Consider the following 20518-nt stretch of genomic DNA (forward strand, 5'->3'; position numbering starts at 1 on the left):
GGGCGGAAGACAGGCACATGCAGACAAGGTGCGCTCTACGCCACTACAGTTGTTAATGAGTTCTAGACTAGTAATCCATTCAACCCACTGCATGTACTGTATGTATATCACCAGTCTTCACAGACTCTATCAACTCATAGTTACCTTGAGAGCGGATTTAAGTACGACAACGTCGCCCGGACTCTGCACCCAGGGCTCTCCGTCCACTTGCACCGGGATGTCGGAGTTGAGGTGTATCTTAATATGGCCACCCTGCGGGCACACAGGACAAGATTTGGAACGCTCATTCCTCTTCCTTCCATTGCAATTTTGCGTCGAACCTCCAAACCTTTGATACATACTTGTGTAGAAACATGAATGTAACGCTTCTTCCAAGTATTAGAACACCATAACAGATATATACTGTACATATGTACCAGGTCAGTTGCACTGGCTTAGAGTATGCTATGGCCAAAATATTTTTAAATGATTACTTTTTGACATCTTGATTAGTAACTTGATTTATTGGACCGTCGTGGTCTAAGGCATCATACCTGAATTTGCGATATGAAATGAGCACTGGTTCGAGTCCACATGGGGGAATAAATTTTCTAATTTGCAGTGTATGGGACCAGTGCCCACTGGCATCGTGATGAATTTGGGGAGCTACAATACGTAGTGAAATATAGTTCAGAAAACCAGCTATAATGGCTGGGGGATCATCGTACTGAGCATATGTTATCCTCGTACTTGTTGGATGATCGTTCACCTCTGCTGAGGCATGTGTACGTGAGGCCAGCAGCTGGCTGTCGGCTGACACGCCACTCATTACATATTACAATGATCCAAACAATTCTGACTCAGTACCTATTAAAAATAACTACAGCATTACATTATGTTAAATTGGAAAAATCATATTAAAGAAATTACCCCCAACCTAAACGTTTTGCTATTAGAGCTATGCAAGAGATAGTAGGGTAAATATCAATACATTAAAAACAATATACATCAACTCGAAATTAAGTTTTGGAATAATATTCTAGGGAAATTCTACAGATAGTAACAGTTTATTACTACTACAAAAAAAGAGTAATTAGAATAATAGTAGGTGCCAAATCTAGGGAATCGTGTAGGACCATTTTAAAAAAACTACAAATAATGCCAATGGCTTGTCAGTGCCGGTATATCTTTTCATTAATAATCTTCCTCGTATGTAATCGTGAAAACTTTGTACCATAACTAATTCAACAGTTCATAGCATAAACACGAGTCAAAAAATGAATTTCTATCGTGCTATCAAAAAGGAGCGTGTTATATGGCAATAAAAATTTTTAATAGCCTCTCTATAGATATAAAAAATCTAACTCAAAAAACAAGATTATTTAGGCCAAATTAAAGAAGTATCTAATTTCTCACGTATTCTATTCTGTATGTTAATTTATGATATGCATAAATATTTCTGTCTTGTATTAATTATCGACACAAACCCCTTATCTTGTATTAGTACATTGTAAAACTCTTCTGTATATATTTCAACTGGACTGTGACTATAATTAAGACTTTGTAGTACTATTAAGATTTTTTTGACGTTCCATATTCTAGCTGTGAAGCAATGTGTGAATACCATGAAATGTAAATAAATAATTTTCATCTGAGCAATAATTCCTGGATCCTAAACTACTCAAAAATTAATAGAGATTTGCAATATGAAATACTACCAGAAAATTTTTTCATATAAATTATGTAGTATCATTTTCATAGCTATGAAAACAATTGAATGTTGCATAACAACAAGAATTTTAAACATAATTTAATTGTTTATTTCGTAAAACATGAAACTGTGCTACACCAGATTTCATATATCCAAGTTTTAATTTCATTTTTAATTGTATTTTAACAACAAGACTGCTGTTTCTCATCAATCTTCTTCAATTCAACATGCAGAGGCATCATCTTTCAAGGGACCAGATTGAAATTGCGGTTCGATTACAATAGTGACATGAACATCAGTCGATACAGCAGATTTAATGGGTACATCTGAGAGTGTGATTACCAGGACACTTTCTCGTTTTCGAGAGATAGATTCGGTAACCGAATGACCTAGTAGTGGATCAAATTATAAGAGTACTTCTCGACAAGACCGTAACATCATTTAATCAAGAAGAGCCAGACTACAAGACTTTCAGAATGCCAGTGGTTTTTTGGTAGCAGATCAGACAATTAGAAACAGACTCTGGGAAGAAGGTTTGACCTCCTACAGACCATTATGACATCTAGCACTTACACCAGCCCATTGGCGAGGAAGATTAGCTTGGGCTAGACAGAGCACGACTTTCTGTCACAAGGGACATTTCAAATATGTGAACTTACCACAGAGCGTCATTAAAAATGTTTTAAAACCCTGTACACTTGAATATATGTGTTCTCTAAAACACTGACATGGTATTTATGACTTGAATTATTTGCATACAACACTTCACGATGAAAGTTACTAGTAATATTTCATATTTTCCTCACAGTTGGCGTTTTTCACCAGGAACTAATATTGCTTCTAATTTACTTAAAGTTGTGTCAAATGTGAACTGCTTCTGGCTCCCTTCTTCCAGGATATTTTGCATTCGAAAATTTACAGCTACGGTAACAGCCAAATAATATAGGTCTCTCGCTCCTTCTCACAATACAAGAGGGAAGCATAGTTACCTGAGCAATTCTCATGGCAGACCGAAGACCTGATTGTATCTGCCCAAGATGCACTACCCCTGTCACACCGACCACCTCGAGCATGCCGTCCCAGTGATTGGGCTTCGAAAACTGATCTTCCTTCTCTGGACCCCATGGATTAGCGCCAGAACCCCAGCTGGAAACACGTAACAAACAAATGCTCGTCACAACGATTTCCTTTATGTTATGTTACTTATTGAGCTGTCATCTGTCCTGTCGGGCAGAATTTCTGATAATGTTCATTGATCCTCACTCTGCTCCCATTATATCCAAAAAAGAGATGAATTCCAGTGTCTAGCAATATAATTATTAGACCTACATTTTTTAAATTGAAATAGTACATTATGCAATGAGCTTATAATGGTAGTAATTAAGACGCGAGAATATTTATGAAACAAGCACAAGCGGGTTTCATAATTTTCATACGAGCGTCTTAATTACCATTATAGTCAAGTTTCATACGACTTTTTATGCTCGACCATATTGAATTTTTTCCGGCAATTGGTGAAATGAATTTGCGGGAATGTGCTTTGTGAAAGGCTGGAAGATGACGGTGAATTGATGTTAATTTGTGTGTTGTTTTTTCCGGCTGAGTTTAATATTGTCTAATCTCGCGCTAATTGTCTTTCGATTCCATATCCGAGAATAATCGATACTTGCGCTTTCATATTGCTACAATGACATTTTTTGATTGGTGGAACACCTGAATTTTAAAGAATAGGTGTACTTTAATGAGGTCCATTAAAGGGCTGCTACCAGGTGTATAATTACTACATTTCGTCATGGTCGAGCATAAACTCTTCTAATAAGCATAATGTGAAACTGCAATTATTTGTGTTTGTAGCAGAAGCAGTAAAAATTGTATTATTAATACTTTTTGCATTTTTGGAATTTTCATAATGTGTAACTTTTATAAATTTATTTTATTATTTTATTTATGCTGTATGAAACATTCTACGCAATTTTATAGTCGCTAGAAAAATCTTCTCATCTTATTCGTAAAAAACTGTCTGAATTCGCAAATTGAACACAGTGTGCATAATAACTTACAAATTGATCATTCATTCCAGACTATGTAAGGCAGAGAAATTTTTTCAACAAGAAAATGAAAGTGAACAATAAGCAAAGCAGAAGAGCAACAAGAATAAAGTGGAAGAAGTGAAGAGCAAGAACAAGGAGGAGAAACACGGGTGGAAGGACATGAAAGAGAACAAAAAAGAGGTATAGATGGAAGAAGAAAGAGAAGATAAACGACGAAAAAGGTGAAGGAGAGATGGGATTCCAACAAATAGGAGACTGGGGATGGAAACGAAAGACTATGAGAAAGAAGGTGACAAAATTATAGGAGCCAGGAAGAGACGAAAGGAATGAAAGGGGAAGAACTGATTCTCTCAGTCCGAATAATGCTTTGTGTTCAAACACAGGTGTTGGTAGTTATGTTGTAAATCAGTATTATTTTCTCTTTTCCGTCATTGTTGTTGCTGTTGTTGTTTTCTAATGCCAGGCGTTTGACAATAAAGTTATTTGACCTCTTGCACTCCAATATTTTTCAAAGACACTATCATGGCCAGCCACTGAAGCACAGATTTTGAGGTGTTCCGAATCCATTTCTTGGTTTGAGTTGCACAATGGGCAGTTAGGGGACTGATATATTCCAATTCTATGCAGGTGTTTGGCCAAACAATCATGGCCTGTTGCCAATCTAAATGCAGCTACAGACGATTTGCGTGGTAAATCGGGAATTAATGTGGGTTATGCTGCAGAGAGTTCCATTTTTTCCCTTGAGATTGTGTTATCAAATTTTGTTTGTTGAAGTCTAAGTATGTAGATTTAATAAATCTTTTCACAGAGCAATACATAGATTTAGTAGCAGGTCTGTAAGTAGCAGTGCTGCCCTTCTTTGCCAAAGCATCCGCATTCTCGTTTCCCAGGATTCCACAATGGGATGGTATCCATTGGAATACAATTCTTTTATTGAGTGATATTAATTGAGAGAGCATTTTAGTTATTTCTGCTGTTTGAGAGGAAGGTTTGTGTTTAGAGACTATTGATAGAATAGCTTCTTTGGAGTCTGACAATATAACTGCATTCCTAAATTTATTGATGTGGCATAGAAGATTCCTGAGACTTTCACTGATTGCAATGATTTCTCCATCAAAACTTGTTGTTCCATATCCAAGAGATCTATAAAGTGAGAAGAGACAGCACGTAACACCTGCACCGGCACCTTGTTCTCTGGAGATCAAGGATCCGTCAGTGTATAAATGAAGCCAGTTTTGTGGAGGGTACCTAATATTGTCTCTAAAGACAGTTGTTTTAGTATTTCAGTGTTTACTTCTGATTTCAGTATTTCTTCTGTTAAATTTAGATTATATTCTATGTCAATGTTAATAACTGAATCGCAGATGACTTGTCAATGCCTAATGATGGATGGGTAATAGGAGAGGAGGAATGGAAGGATCTTTTTTGAGAGTGTCTATGTACTACAATAACCTTAAACAAGCAATACCTGAGGATGTTAAGAATGATGATTCCTTCCACTTGTGGTAACTCCACTAATTTCCCATCGACTTCCAGACGGATCTCTTTGTGCAGATCCTTACACATCTTGCGTCCAACCATCTTACGTAGACCCATTTTAACATAGACGCCTTTGTTATGCAACCTGGAAGAGAGCATGTGCAGCTACTTTCAGTTCCAACGCAAATGTCAATTCGCAGTGAAATGGAATGTGAAAAATTGAAACGTTCAGGCTTCGAAGAAGCTGCCACATGTAAGCTTTCAAATTCATTTACTACAACACACACTCCAACATATGTATTTCATTTCTAGAATCGAAACTTGGCCATGCAATAAAACATGTTGTTAAGCTGCTGTTGGAGAGTGAAGCTAATCCTGTTGGATTAAATCATTTCGTTTGAATATGAAATTAATTAATCAAATATTGAATTACTAGTAAGTACTACGGTATTCGAAAATTAATAGCAACACAATAATTTTGAAGTTCAATTTAATTATAAGTTAAATATTTTAACATTCCAGATTTCAAATTTAGTTCGTAGAAATAGAGTATAGATCGCTGTGAATGACGAGAATAGTAGACCTTACAGCTCCTGAAATATGCATTTCCGACCACTGGCTCCTGATGTCAAAATGCTCGGTTTAGAGTCCTCTATCATCCTAAAGGTTGGAGACATCCTGTGTAGTACGAATGTGACGGTATTTATTGTCGTATTTATGTTGTTGTTGTTTTCTAATGCCAGGCGTTTGACAATAAAGTCATTTGACCTCTTGCACTCCAATATTTTTCAAAGATATTATCATGGCCAGCCACTGAAGCACAGATTTTGAGGTGTTCCGAATCCATTTCTTGGTTTGAGTTGCACAATGGGCAGTTAGGGGACTGATATATTCCAATTTTATGTAGGTCGTCGGTTTCTTGGTAAAAGTGACCAAGTCCAAATTGAAAAATTGTTGGGAAAAGGCATTTAAAGTTTTAATGACCATCCAAAGATAACTGTACTTCTTTAGATGTTAGTAATGAGTTATTTTTTAAGGTAAATGTGCTATATTATTAGTTTTTAATATAAAATTATGTCTTAAATTTTCATAATGCTTGGAAGCCTTGGAATGTGACTTGATCACTTTTACCAAGAAACCGACGAGGTGTTTGGCCAAACAATCATGGCCTGTTGCCAATCTAAATGATTGTCGTATTTATTTATAGTTCTAATACCTATTATATATTCTTATATTTTTAATTTATGTAAAAAATAAAGGTCAATCACTTTACACCAAAATCAATATAACTTAAATTCAGCATAGCCAGGCTCTTTTAAAATACATTTCACTACACAATTCTTGAAACTCAATTTAGAAAATATTTATGTTTCTATGTGCTAGAGTCAGAGTTTTACAGACAACATTTCCTTGAAACCCAATCACCTAGTTTGATGAGTTGTGGTCGCGCGAGATTTACAGCACCAAAATATCTTACTAAGATATCTTAATCAGTAAGTAGGCCTACATACTTTCGGCATAGCCTCTGATAAATTCTGCATTAAAAATCTTGGATAGTTATTTTTTATCAATTCTTTTACATCATCCCCAACCTGGACATTACATCCGACCACAGGGAATTTAAATCATTTAATTAGGAGTCCACTGGATTAAAATCAACAAAACTTCGCACTAACAGAACGACACCAGTTAGGATGTCTATGTCTTTCTGTTCATCACATGTTGTCATTCAGTTATCACTAGTAGAAAACGAATGATGAAGGTGATTTCAAGCAAAATCAAGAGCTTTCCCACTATGTCACCTACCTGCTATTGAACTTGCTGGGATTTTCCTCTTGCACGTTGTGGAAATTCAGGCACAAGTCTGCATTGATTCCCATTCCCAAGTAGTTATCATTACAAATATCTGAATGCTGTCACCTACCTGCTATTGAATTTGTTGCGGTGCTCCTCTGGAGCATTGTGGAAGTGCAAGAACAAGTCTGCATCGATTCCCATTTTCAAGTAAATATTCATTACAAATATCTGAGTGTTGTCACCTACCTGCTATTGAACTTGTTGGGGTTTTCCTCTCGCGCGTTGTGGAAGTCCAAGCACAAGTCTGCATCGATTCCAATTCCGAAGTAGTTATTCATTACAAATATCTGAGTGTTGTCCTCACTCGTGGAGCCAGCTGCTGCTATCAAAGGTTAAGGCTATATTAGCATCACAAAAAAGTAAGAAGTGCACATGTATGAAGTAAAACAATTCTGATAGTCTTGTAAGGTCTTCACTGCATTTTATGGTTGTGTCAAATAAGCCTTTAAATTACCAGTAAGTTTGAGAGATGTCAGCGGAGGCACGTGGCCTTGAGAAGAAGAAGTTAATTTCAAGTGAACTGAATCATTAACAATGCAAACATTAAACATGTTGCACAGATACTTTAAGTAAGCTGTTTGCTACTTTCGGCAGTATTAAATTCAGTAATATTCAAGCCAAGTTGTATTCAGTACAGAAAACTTACTACCAATGATAATAACTTCTCTTGACAAAGTGGATAGTAATTATATTTCCATCACTTTTAATTTTGAAAAATATGTTCATGCTTAAGCGACTGTTAATGGAATTCAACCAAATTATTACCTATTACACATTTTATCTGAACTTTTAGGTGCAGTCGTGACACACATTCTTATTGATTGATTAAAGCTCTCGTTAACACTTTGTTAAAAACATAAAATTTACTTAGTCTTACGTTAAAAAGTGTTAAAATTGTTAAAAAAGGTATGTACCTTCGACAGACGGTCCGTTTCGACCTATGTCACGTCATCCTCAGTGTCTCCTGAACCACTGGTGATCTTGACTCTGCGATATGAATTTATCGATGGTAGGAGTGGGAGTGTGTTGTTCATATGGTGGGGGCTGGTTGTTTGTGTGTTATGACGTATCATGACGTCGAATAATGTGTGCGTATTGAATTGCAATTGTTGTTAAGTATATATTGTGGGTAAGCTATTGTATTCTTATATATGTCGTACTGTTCTAGGATGTTTGTTTAACTGTGAACTTTTTGGTGTGATGTGTAAAATTTCCATATCTGTTTCTATATTATTGTAGTCATGATTATTGTTGATAATGTGGTCTGCATAATTTTACATAGGACAGACAGGAAGATCCTTTCACACAAGATATAATAAACATATTAAAGCTATAACCAAACCCTACATCACATCAAATTATGCAGACCACATTATCAACAATAATCATGACTACAATAATATAGAAACAGATATGGAAATTTTACACATCACACCAAAAAGTTCACAGTTAAACATCCTAGAACAGTACGAAATATATAAGAATACAATAGCACACCCACAATATATACTTAACACACAATTGCAGTTCAATACGCACACATTATTCAACGTCATAATACATCATAACACACAAACAGCCAACCCCCACCATAGGAACAACACACCCCCACCCCTACCATCGATAAATGCATATCACAGAGTCAAGATCACCAGTGGTTCAAGAGACACTGAGGATGATGTGACATAGCGTCGAAACAGGCCATCTGTCGAAGGTATACACCTTTTTTAACAATTTTAACACTTTTTAACACTTTCTTAATTCCTTGAACAATACTTCTCCATTTTAATTACAATCATTATCAGGTTGCAAAACTGTATTAGTTCGTAATCAGTCTTCTCCATTAGAGATGAAATACTGTAAAGAAATTATGCCAATCCCAGCAAAATCCCATTTTGATCAATAATTCAAAGACAGATTACTTTACATACAGTAGCTGTATAAAAAAATATAATTTGGGAACAGGGGAAGTAGAAGGTTTCCTAAAGAGAATGCCGCATCTTAAAAATATTGATAGTTTTTGGGTGAAGGAAGTTACAATGTTGCATTGAAACCGCCAAATCAAAGAGTTTATGCATACGCAATTTCACATTTGGTTGTTAAGCTAGTCATGCAGCAACCAGAAAAGACTGGTTGTGTACCAGATGACGACGGGCGCAGCAGATGAAGGGATAATTTAAAACAATCTCTCTCTTTTTCTCGCTCGTAAAGAAATACATATATATCAATAAAACTATGTAACGGTGCTAACAGAAACTTTTTATATTAAGCTTTCCTGAAGAATCATATGAAATGTAAACTCTAATTTCTTTAATCTCGTCTTTAACTTTACACATTATACCGGGATCACTTTTCTTTTTTCTGCATTGTCGTGCAGTATGTTATTCATATTTCTCCAAGTGGCGGCCTGAACACCTGCAGATTTCTAACAATGAGTACAGGTTGTTACAAAAGAAACTTTACAGTGCTTCCAATTCTCAAATGAGGTATAAAAATTCTTACACAGTCAAAAAATTTAAAATAAATATTACAGTCCAGACACATGATCTGAAGACATTATTTCGTCAATTTAAGCACAGAAACTTAATCATAAACAAAAGAAAAAAAAAAGAGCTTTTGAATTCAATATTTTCTAACGTTAATAAACAAAAAGAGTTTAGACAAGTTTGGGGCACCAGTGCTCCCCCATAACTCCGCCTATGCCCTTCGCTCATATAATTTAACTGCCTTTGACTTGTTCGTCTGAAGTTAAATAAAAGATGAAGTATACAATGAGAAAGTAAACATATTGCAAGAAATGAAGGAAAGGACATTACTCTTGGCAAGAGGAAGATACATCTTCACCATACAGTATGCTGGCTAATCTGGAAGAGTTACATAACCTGTTTCTTGCAACTCTTCTGCTTAAAAATAAATTACCTATTTTAAAAATACTTCCAGGCATTCTTTTTAGGAAATGTGTACAAGTGCTTGCGTGCTTAGGCACTTACCTGACAGGTTGAGAGGCTGCTGCCCTTTGTCTTCAGCCTTGTCTTCGGGATGAAATACGACAGTCCAACGATCAAGGCGAATTTCCTCGGCATCAATAACATCTCTCAAAAGGTTCAGAGGGTCTTCACCCCCTGTGTAACCTGGCCCCCATCTTAACACACGTGCCAAATCATTCCCTGTAAATTACGTCACTTCGTGTGAGACATACATAAATATCCTATGTACTGGTATTAAAAAAATAAAAGAATTGCAAGTACAGTACCTACGCAAAAAAAAAAAAAAAATCGATTGCATTGAGTGTACATTTAAGTTCGTGAGACTGATACCAAGTTGTCTGTAGGAAGATCGATTATATGAAATTTTAAATTTTAGTTTATGGTTCCCTCTCTTTTGGAGAGATACTTTCCTTGTCATTAATTGGAAACACTTTGACAGAATGGCAAATGTTGTAAGCTTTGTGCATGAGATTGGGACACTCAACAATATGACCCATAGTCATCTATGTTTTTCTGGTATACCAATCAAAATTCAAGAAAAAAAAGCAGCAACCAGTCTGCAAAAATATTAACTTGCCCTTTTCGGTATCTCTGATATTATAATGAGTATCTATCCACAGAGACTATGCATGTTCTGAGGTTAAGTAGGAGGTATCACTTACAGCTCTCAGAACGAGAAAAATATTTAACCTCAAAACAGGAGAAGTGATATCGTAGTAAAATACTACCTGAAACTATGGCAAGGCAGAAAACATACTATTGGCGGACATGATGTCATAAACATATGAATTCAACCATTCATTTTTAAGGTAGAATGGTAAAATTTATTTATGCACTTTGATTATGTAATGTAGACTTTACATCACTAATAAAAATGTAAACACATTCATTACGCAACTAGTTAGGTAATGATACTTGTATTACCTAACTGGTTGCATAATGTAAACCACATATTAAATTAAATAAAATGGAACTGGTTTCACTTATCATAAACATTCATATCTTATGTGGAATTTCAATGGTATTAAACATTCAACTGCAGATTTTGCAACATTTTTAATATCTGAATTCTCGTTTGAAGTTTTTTTAACAATGTTTGTTGATTTCTTCTAGTTCTGTTCTTCTTCTGTTATAAATAAAAATCTATTGTGTTCAAAACTAATCATCATCATATTTTTATTCTCATAGTTCACAAAAATGATTATTAATTTAAAATAAATTTAATTAGAGAAGCCTTTACAGCCAACCTCAGCATGATATTCTGTATGGGATATTCCATAATTTAACAGTGGTCTGTATAGAAAGTTTGCTGGTCCACCAAAAATAAATAATACAAAAAAAAACAAATAAAATAAATATAAACGAATCGACTCTCACAGGAAGAAACTAGTAATAATACAATTGCCTCTCCACAAAATACATGCTCAAAATCAATAAAAAATAATACAAATACTTTTTATTAAAAAATTAAACCTATCGTAACTTCATATTACAATAGTCGATTGGAATCAAACTTGTATTGTAATATGAAATGTTATGATACTCATATCGTAAATAACTGTTACATGCAGGTCAGATCATCAGCGTCACTGTTAACCCAACTGCAATTCTTTGTTGAAGTGCTGTAAGCCATGCTTGCGCTTCACTATAATCCCCACACCTTCTGACGAGCTCAGTCATTTCGTTGATAGTAAAGAACACTTCAATTCTGCCTCTTCACACATCCTTAGTGGTAAACAATTCTTTCTTTTCCTTCTTCGGTCAAAAGCTTCCAGAATCATGTACAGCCATTTCTCTCTTTGCCACCTCCCCCCCCCCCCCCACAGTCTGCTAGTACTGTCTTACTTACTATGAAATCCCAGTTCCAACCCAGACGCAACAGATTTTCCCAACACTAACCTTTTCTTGTACCTGAGTCCTTCACCCTCTGTGGTTGTCTACTGTAGAATCAGTCTCGCCTATGCATTGATAATAGAGATTATTCCTTCCCTCCTGTGGCAGCCATCACAGGCTTAGCCTCAATTTGAGAGTCATAACAGAAGTGCCCCTGCATCTTCTGTTCTATTTCTCGACAGCTTTGCCCTCCTCCATAGGGTATCTCTACATTCCCGTTTATCCAGTAAATAAATATTCATCTGAAGTCAAGTTCCCACCTTTCGTGTCTCCTCAACTACCTAAGAAGTGTTTATTTTGCTTTTTTTCATAGCATATTGAAGTATGGAATCCTGGTGTGGGGAACAGCAATAAACTTATTGAAGTCCTGCTGATGCAGAAGAAAGCAATAAGAATTATCACAGAAGTACCAAGCAAAGCACATTGTAAACCACAGGAGTCCATCTTAACAGTTGTGAATGAATATATTCTGGAACTCCTTCTTTACATCAAGAAAAATCTTTATGGCTTCACCAGTAGGATGGATAAACATGAGTATAATACTCGGAATAAAGGAAAACTGGACATACCATTTTACAGACTATCCAAAGTTAAAAGTAGTGCTAATATGTTGGGCTGTAGGATGTTCAACATGTCACCACAAGAAGCACAGGAAGTGTCACTTGACATATTCAAAGTCAAAGTGAAAACGTAGCTTCTTAGAAACCCATTCTATTCTGTGCAAGAATATTTTGAATCCGAAAATCAAGCTGTAGATATTTTTTAGGTTTCTTTCTCTGAATTGTATTATTATTTTGTAATATATTAGGAAATTCTCATAAATTGTTAAGTTAATTCTTGTTTTATTGTATATAAACGGAGCAAATCAAATAACATTTGTGATCAGTGTGTTACAATTTTCATCTAGATATTAGCCTAATTTTGATAATATTGACTCTCAATTGTAAACTCTAAGGAGTATTTGTGATCATTTTGTTTTATGTTTAGTGTTGTAATAGAATAATTTTCATTTTTGCACGATAATTTCACACGTGTAATTTGACAATGTCATTAGCTTTTGCTATAACGACAGCTAATAAATACTATACTATACTATACCCTGGAGGAATACATGGCAGAGTTACAGAACAAGTTTTTACGATTTCTAGAAGTCTTCAGAACCTTCGTAACGATGCTATGAATCAATCTTTCTCTCTGTTTGTGTCTCTGTCTTTCTTTCTATTTTCCGAATTCCAACATCAGAGACAGGACCTGTAGAAACTAACCAGGTAGGGTTGCCAGACGAAGAGTTTTACCCAGAAGAGTACAGAAATTGTCTGTTTTGTTCCACGTATGGTGCAAATCTTCAACTGTATGCCAAATGTCCTGTTTTTGAACATGAAGCATGAAGACTTGGAGCATAGGATATGTGACATTTCATTTGTTATAATTTTTTTATATATACAGCGCAATAGTTAGATAAATTGGACGACATCTTTCCAAGTTTCGTTCTTAAATGAATTTCATGTCCCTTGGAAAAAACCTCAGTTTCAAAAGATTTTAGATTAGCTGAGACACTTTCTATTGTATTAAAATGATCACTTTAACATAGACAATAAGTATTTAGAGATCATTATGGTTTCTGACTTGTTTTGTGGAGAAGAAAATGAACAGTTGAAAGCAAAGTTGGGTACTATGACAGAACAGGAAATGATTGGTGCTCCAACACTGGGTAATATTTCAGTTTTAGTTAAATTTGTTTTGAGTATATTTCTGTAAAATGTATTCACAGAGAGTGCAACAGATCTAAAGCCGATATAATAGAAAAGTTTCAGACATATTTCAATTCAGTATGGTAACGTTGCAGTGCTTTTATAATACAGCAAGAAAGGGTTGAGACTTAATGATGAACTGAAAGGTAGTTAAATTAGTGTTGAATATATTTCTATTCATTACTAGTTTAAATATAAAATTTATCAATCACTGTGCTAATGAGTATGTCTCAATATGGGAAGTAAAGAAGGAAATTCACACTGGTGACTAAAGTTGAATGTCGATTCATGTGTTCCTATTTCTCCTCCCCAGGGCTGGGCAGTATTTGAAATACATTTGTATTTTATATTTTATAATTTGTAAGGATTTTAGAAAGTATTTTGTATTTAAATACATAAAATTGATGTATTTTGTATTTCAAATACTCAAAATACTTTCTTCTTCTTGGCCAAGTTTTGGATTTGGATTTGAAGAATGAGCTTTTGTATTATTTCCCTACCCATTTCAGATGTGCTAGCCACACACTTAGTTTTCTTGCCACAACTGATTTCCTTAATGCCATAAAGAAATTTCCAACAGCATCAAGGATCCATCACCCAACACTTGCTAAATGTTCAATATTAATGAAAGTGTCTAGGAGACCCAAATCCTCAGAAATTATATCAGATGTCTTGAAATATTCATTAAAGTTTCCTTGCCCAATTCGATGGAATTCCCTTTATGACTCAATCTCTCAAATATTGCAATTCAAACATGATATAAACAGTATATGTGAAATCTGGGATTGCCAACCTTCAAAGATGTTGAATTTCAGTACCTTGAAGAATATTGTGCAGTCCTGAAACCCATTGTCATAGCCTTTGATTTAATGCAAAATGAGAAGACCTGCTATTATGGCCAACTTTTGCCCACATTAATTTCTCTCCAAAACAGATTACATATTCTGTTATCTAGTAATCTACGCCATCTATTCCAAGTAACTCCAATCCTAATAAGTTCGCTTTCATAAAGATTTAAAGTGATGTTTGATCTGACCCCAGAAGCAAATTGAGCTATTTTGGCAGTTTGTTTCCACCCATCATTTAAGATGGATGGCTACCTGACGCTGCCTCACCAAATGATAAGAAGAGGACACAGAATATGTGCGTGAAATCAACTGGGCAGTTCTCTGCTACACCTTTGGTCAGTTCAGACGATGAAGACGATCAAAACAATTCTTATGTTTTCAACTCAAGTACAACAGACTTTGAAAACCAAAAAGAAAAGAACTTGTCTACTGCGGAGTATGAGCTCACAAAATTCTTCAATTGCAAAGGGACAACCTTGTGCACTCTACAGAATTATCCAACAATGACACAAGCTTTTATAGAGTATAATACAAGTTGTGGTCTTCTGCGCCTGTGGAAAGACTGTTCTGTTTTGCAGGATTTATTCATTCACAAGCAAGGGGATCCTAATCTGATAAACTTTTGGAGAGAGTGGTTTTTTTGAAAGGGAACAGTAATTATTCATATATGGCGTAATTTCATTGCTGACTAGGAAAAGGAAAAATGTTCAGTTACAGTGTTTATATAAAACTTCTAGGTAAAAATATTTAGATTTTCAGTAATATTCTTATTTCTTTATATATTGTATCGAGTATTTGAAATACAAATGTATTTTGGTTAATTTTTAAAAAGTATTTTGTATTTGTATTTCAAATACTATTCTTTGAAGTATTTTGTATTTGTATTTGAAATACTTGGATGTCAGTATTTTGCCCAGCCCTGCTCCTTCCCGACATCTGGGAAGGGAAATTGTCGACAACTTGCTCATGGCTGTACGGCGTACCTGTTCCCAGCGGCACTATGGCACAGGCTGGTGAGGAGCACTCGCTGTCCTGCCCCACGTTGTCCAGGCACTGGAGCACCCAGCCGATCGTGCCGTCTCCTCCACACACCAGGATCTTGTAATCTTTAATGTGGCGGAACACGTATAACCTGAAACACACCCCCCCCTCCTCAGGTTTAAGACCAGAAGTCTTCTGGGTACTTACAATATTAATGATTTTTTTAAGTTAATGAATTAAAACTTGCCACAGACACCGATTACTTGTTACTCTAAGTTCTTATTCGATTCTAAAGCAGTTTAAAAATTAAAAGTAATAGCAGCAGCCCTCCTCTCTCCCAGTAAGTTGCATTATTGTTCTGTGGCCGGGAGGAAAAAGGTCTTAAGTCAATTTTTTGTGAAAATGAGATTTTTATAATATAAAAAGGAATAAAGTACCGGTATTAAAATAAATATTCTTAAGTCCTTTATTCGATTCAAAAAGTACTTAGACATTTGGTAGCGATCTATAAATCCAGTTAGGAGTCTTATTTGACTTTAACCGTTTTACCAGATTGTAGATAATTGTTTCCGCTTTCAGAATATATAAAATTCTCATTTTCACAAAAAATTGACTTAAGACCTTTTTCCTCCCGGCCACAGGTTTATATCCTAGATTCATGTTAACAATATTGATTTTGTAGGCTGCAACTGATAACAGAGTCACCTGCAAGGAACTGCCAATGACTGCAAATGCAGTACCTGAGAACTGAGATTCTTAAATACAATATTTGTCTTTTTTTTCTAACCTAACTAATTTATTGACATCACTGACTTAATGATTTATAATGATAATTCATAATGCTACCGGTACATCGTATGAAAAAAAGGCAAATGAAGCAAATCTTCAGTGTCTGGCATTAGAAACCAACCAACATCTTGTGCAAATGCGAAGTATTTTTAATGCTAGTCTGGTATTTTCGTAAGATACCATGCCTTATCTTGATTCAATAATAACATCAGTGTAGGAAAGATTTTCAAATGGCAAATGAAAATATTTTTCATTATTTCTCTTGCATCCTAAAAGATGACTACTCCATGCATTTTTATAAACCTGTGAGGTCTATGGAAGTATACTGGATAACGATAACTTCTGACAAGAGTCTCAGTCATGGTACCAGATTTGGCAGAGGAAATCAAATACAGAGGCAGAAGGCCTCACTCAATGAGTAGCAATGAATGTAGTGACTTATTTACATTCGTAGCCACAACAATTAGAAGTGTCTTCACTCTTCAGCAATTTCTTGTTCAGCAGAACGATTATTTAAGGTGAGTAAATAGAAGAATCCATGATTATTCATGTCACAGAAAGAAAATCAGAATAACATATTAGGCTATTTATAATATTGCATTACTATTCACGTTGTAGTGATTGCATTGTTAGTAATATTACTAGAGTCCGGATTTTTAAGTCATATTGATCCTAAAAATATGTACCGGTAACTAAATATGTATTAAATACCAGTATATAATATCAAAGTTGCACAGGGACTTGAAAATTGTTATTTACTTAAGAAAATAGTTTTGTTTTAAATAAAGATAAATTAGAACAATCATTTCATACAAATTACGCATTTAGGCCTATATATGTCACGATAATATTATATTTTGCTGCGATTCTAAAGTTAATCAAGGCATGAAGCACAATGTACCACAAGGTATTTCTCCATATTTTCAGGAGTTATGTTCTGTCGGTGATCGGACATTATGTGCTTGGTACACCAAAAATGATCTCTCGACAATTTAAACAAATGGATGTGCTGCCAGCAATATCTTCTGGAGGGTTACACGTTTTTCCGCTGAGGATATGGTTCTGGCAGTGATGTAGCATGTAGTCATTATACAGCGAGACCTGCCAATCACCTAGGTTTTTAGAATAAAGTACAAGACGGCAGGATTAGCAGGGAGATACCAGGTTATATCTGAGCGGCTTTCCTACCCTGCATGGTGAAATGTGTATCCCATTACTTACTGACAGCTTTGAGTTTGAAAGTATATAAATATTTTTATACCTAATTTTGTTTTAGTTTGAGCTGAAATATTCATAATTTTCTTTACAAGGTGTTTAATTGAACAATTTTGGTATGGATGTTAATTTTATGTAAAAATATGTAATTATCTTAAAAACATGTAGTATTAAAATTAAATATAATGATCTCAGTACCTTAATTCGCGAACATTTCGAGTTTTCAGACAGATACATATCGGTACTAAGGAAAAAATATGTAATTACATAAAAAACCGGACTCTAATTATTATCGATTATGTTCTCTTACAAAAAATCTTATTGCTATTTTTACAGTACACTTTGGCGACTGAAAACCTGGCAAAGAAGTTCTATTGGCCACAGCGGGCTCAACAACTTGGTGTTATTAAATGTGCACAAACAGGAGTTCAAAGGCAGTGATTACGAAAAAAAAAAAAAAGTATAAAACTTGCCATAAATGACTTTGGATTGCAACCCAAGAGACTAGTGTTTTATTTTCACGGAAAGGAAATTAGGTAGCTGAATGTTAGATAAGTAAGCGATTACATTCACATTATCAAGAAAAAAATAATTGAAGACCCTGAATCTGGCCATAGAATCATCATTGCTTCTATCCATCTCCACCAAAACCGAAGAAAAGAACCCTACAATAATAAAACAACACGGAACTTTAAGAAAGCGGATTGGAAACTATTTACTACAGAACTAGATGAACACCTCAAGCTCAACACACAAAAATATAAGAATTGTATTCCAATGGATACCATCCCATTGTGGAATCCTGGGACACGAGAATGCGGATGCACTAGCAAAGAAGGGCAGCACTGCTACTTACAGACCTGTTACTAAATCTACGTATTACTCTGTGAAGAGATTTATTAAATCTACATACTTAGACTTCAACAAACAAAATTTGATAGCACAATCCAAAGGGAAAAAATGGAACTCTCTGCATCATAATCCACAGTTAATTCCCGATTTACCACGAAAATCGTCTGTAGCTGCATTTAGATTGGCAACAGGCCATGATTGTCTGGTCAAACACTTGCATAGAATTGGAATATATCAGTCCCCTAACTGCCCATTGTGCAACTCAAACCAAGAAATGGATTCGGAACACCTCAAAATCTGTGCTTCAGTGGCTGACCATGATAATATCTTTGAAAAATATTGGAGTGCAAGAGGTCAAATGACTTTATTGTCAAACGCCTGGCATTAGAAAACAACAACAACAAGAACAACAACAACAACATTCCCATTATTAAGAATCACTGATTATATCAATTAACATCTGCCTTTTATACATTCTTATCAGATCACTGATTGGCTGTTGTGGTCACTGACAATTTTATCTGCGGACGGCCCGTGGTGGTGGTGGTGGTGGTGGTGGTGGTGGTGGTGGTGGTGGTGGTGGTGGTGGTGGTGGTGGTGGTGGTGGTGGTGGTGGTGGTGATGATGATGATGATGATGATGTAGAAAAGTAAACACTCACCCAGGGAGAGGTCCCCCATTATCAAGATCGAACACTTGATAGGGGTTGAGCAGTTTTCGAAAGCTGGAGATGAGTTCCAAACCTTGGCACCCTCCAGACTTGACGTTGACAAACACGAGCAGCGGCTGCACTCCGGGCGGCACCATGCTTGGCTCGATGTTGGGTAGCAGCATCACTGCAACCACCAGTAATGTATGCAAGAATCGCTTCCCATTTTCTTTTCGTAACACATTCATAATTATCCACCCGATTTTGAGTAAGCATCCACTTAGTGTTGTGTTTGCCACAGCATTTCAAATAAAGTACCGTTTTTTTCCCCGAATATAAGCTTTAGTAAGTCACGCGTTCAATTCCTGGTTAAACTGAGCTATATCTGTATTAAAGTAAGTTCAATTCAACAACCAATAATTTATTAAATGGCGATCTTACTCGTGTTAATTGTGTAAGCATGTGCGGCTTACAGCTGTTTCGGTGCTTCTTCACACCATCCTTAGAGTCTACTAGATCTCGGCGTCATCTCATTTAATCAATTATTTACATTCAAGTGTTAAAATCGCCATTTAATCAATTATTTCTATTCAAGTGTTAAAAGTAGTGTACCTACGAAAGATTCAACATGGATCAACAACCAAGGTGCAGATACCAGTACACAGAAAGAAAGATACAGAGTCAATTTCAAAGATGCGTCTACTGAATGTAAATCGGGATCTCCTATCTGTGCCTTAAGCTAATAGGACGGATCTCGCCTCTTAATGTGACCAATCCTAGAACTATGTTGCAATACAAGAAGGAAATCACGTAATAGTCATGTTAATTGTCAGGAACAGCAAATGTACCCAACAGCCAGGGCGGATCTAGTTCCGTTCCAACTCAAGGTCATGTTGGATACATTTATCCTTTATCTGTCGATTGCCATTTACTTCATTGGAATATGTCGTGTAGTTTAGAAATTATAGGCGCGACAAAACTGACCTGAAAATGTGTCGGTCAACTTTTCTGGGATGGCATCCTAGTACTGGACCAAATTTACAGGCATATTCAACGTCAAAAGAGAAAAATGTATTTTTAAGAAACTACTTCTGTATAAAAAAAAAATAAACCTACACAGCTTAGTGTTAGAATATCGAAATAGTGCAGTCCAATGTGCTGTCTTCATCAATTGGCTACACATGTTATGATCGGGGCGATTTCTCAGGGCATGCTATGCTTCCTGCACAAGCCCAATATTTTCGTAGAATGTGTATTTCTCAAAATGGGATTACGTATATTAAAATTTATTTTGATTTTTGGAACGCTGTATAGGCGTAATACCATCCGCAGGTTGCACACCGCAAGTATCGCAACGCTTGCTCGTTTCTCGGAGCTACAGTGAAGACGTAGAAACAGCGAGAATATGATGCGCGCGCAAGTGCCTTCCTCCTTGGTCCGTCCTAGGCGCACATGCTTCTGTTATGTGTTGTTTGA

General features: G+C 35.7%; 1 protein-coding gene across 12 annotated transcripts in view; it reads right to left on the reverse strand.

The window, feature by feature from the left end:
* Positions 1-20518, reverse strand: part of LOC138706753 (diacylglycerol kinase theta) — a 254529-nt gene that overhangs the window by 2632 nt on the left and 231379 nt on the right. For 8 of the 12 annotated variants that reach the window (XM_069836403.1, XM_069836401.1, XM_069836405.1 and 5 more), the window contains 7 exons: positions 19055-19229; positions 15540-15688; positions 10068-10244; positions 7264-7399; positions 5210-5365; positions 2680-2836; positions 145-252 (listed from right to left, as the gene is read on the reverse strand). In XM_069836403.1, coding sequence (XP_069692504.1) covers positions 145-252; positions 2680-2836; positions 5210-5365; positions 7264-7399; positions 10068-10244; positions 15540-15688; positions 19055-19229 — 1058 coding nt within the window. The remainder of the gene's footprint in view (positions 1-144; positions 253-2679; positions 2837-5209; positions 5366-7263; positions 7400-10067; positions 10245-15539; positions 15689-19054; positions 19230-20518) is intronic. The other 4 variants (XM_069836402.1, XM_069836406.1, XM_069836412.1 and 1 more) reach the window with 1 other exon arrangement.

Source organism: Periplaneta americana, chromosome 9 (assembly GCF_040183065.1).
Source record: "Periplaneta americana isolate PAMFEO1 chromosome 9, P.americana_PAMFEO1_priV1, whole genome shotgun sequence".
NCBI lineage: Eukaryota > Metazoa > Arthropoda > Insecta > Blattodea > Blattidae > Periplaneta > Periplaneta americana.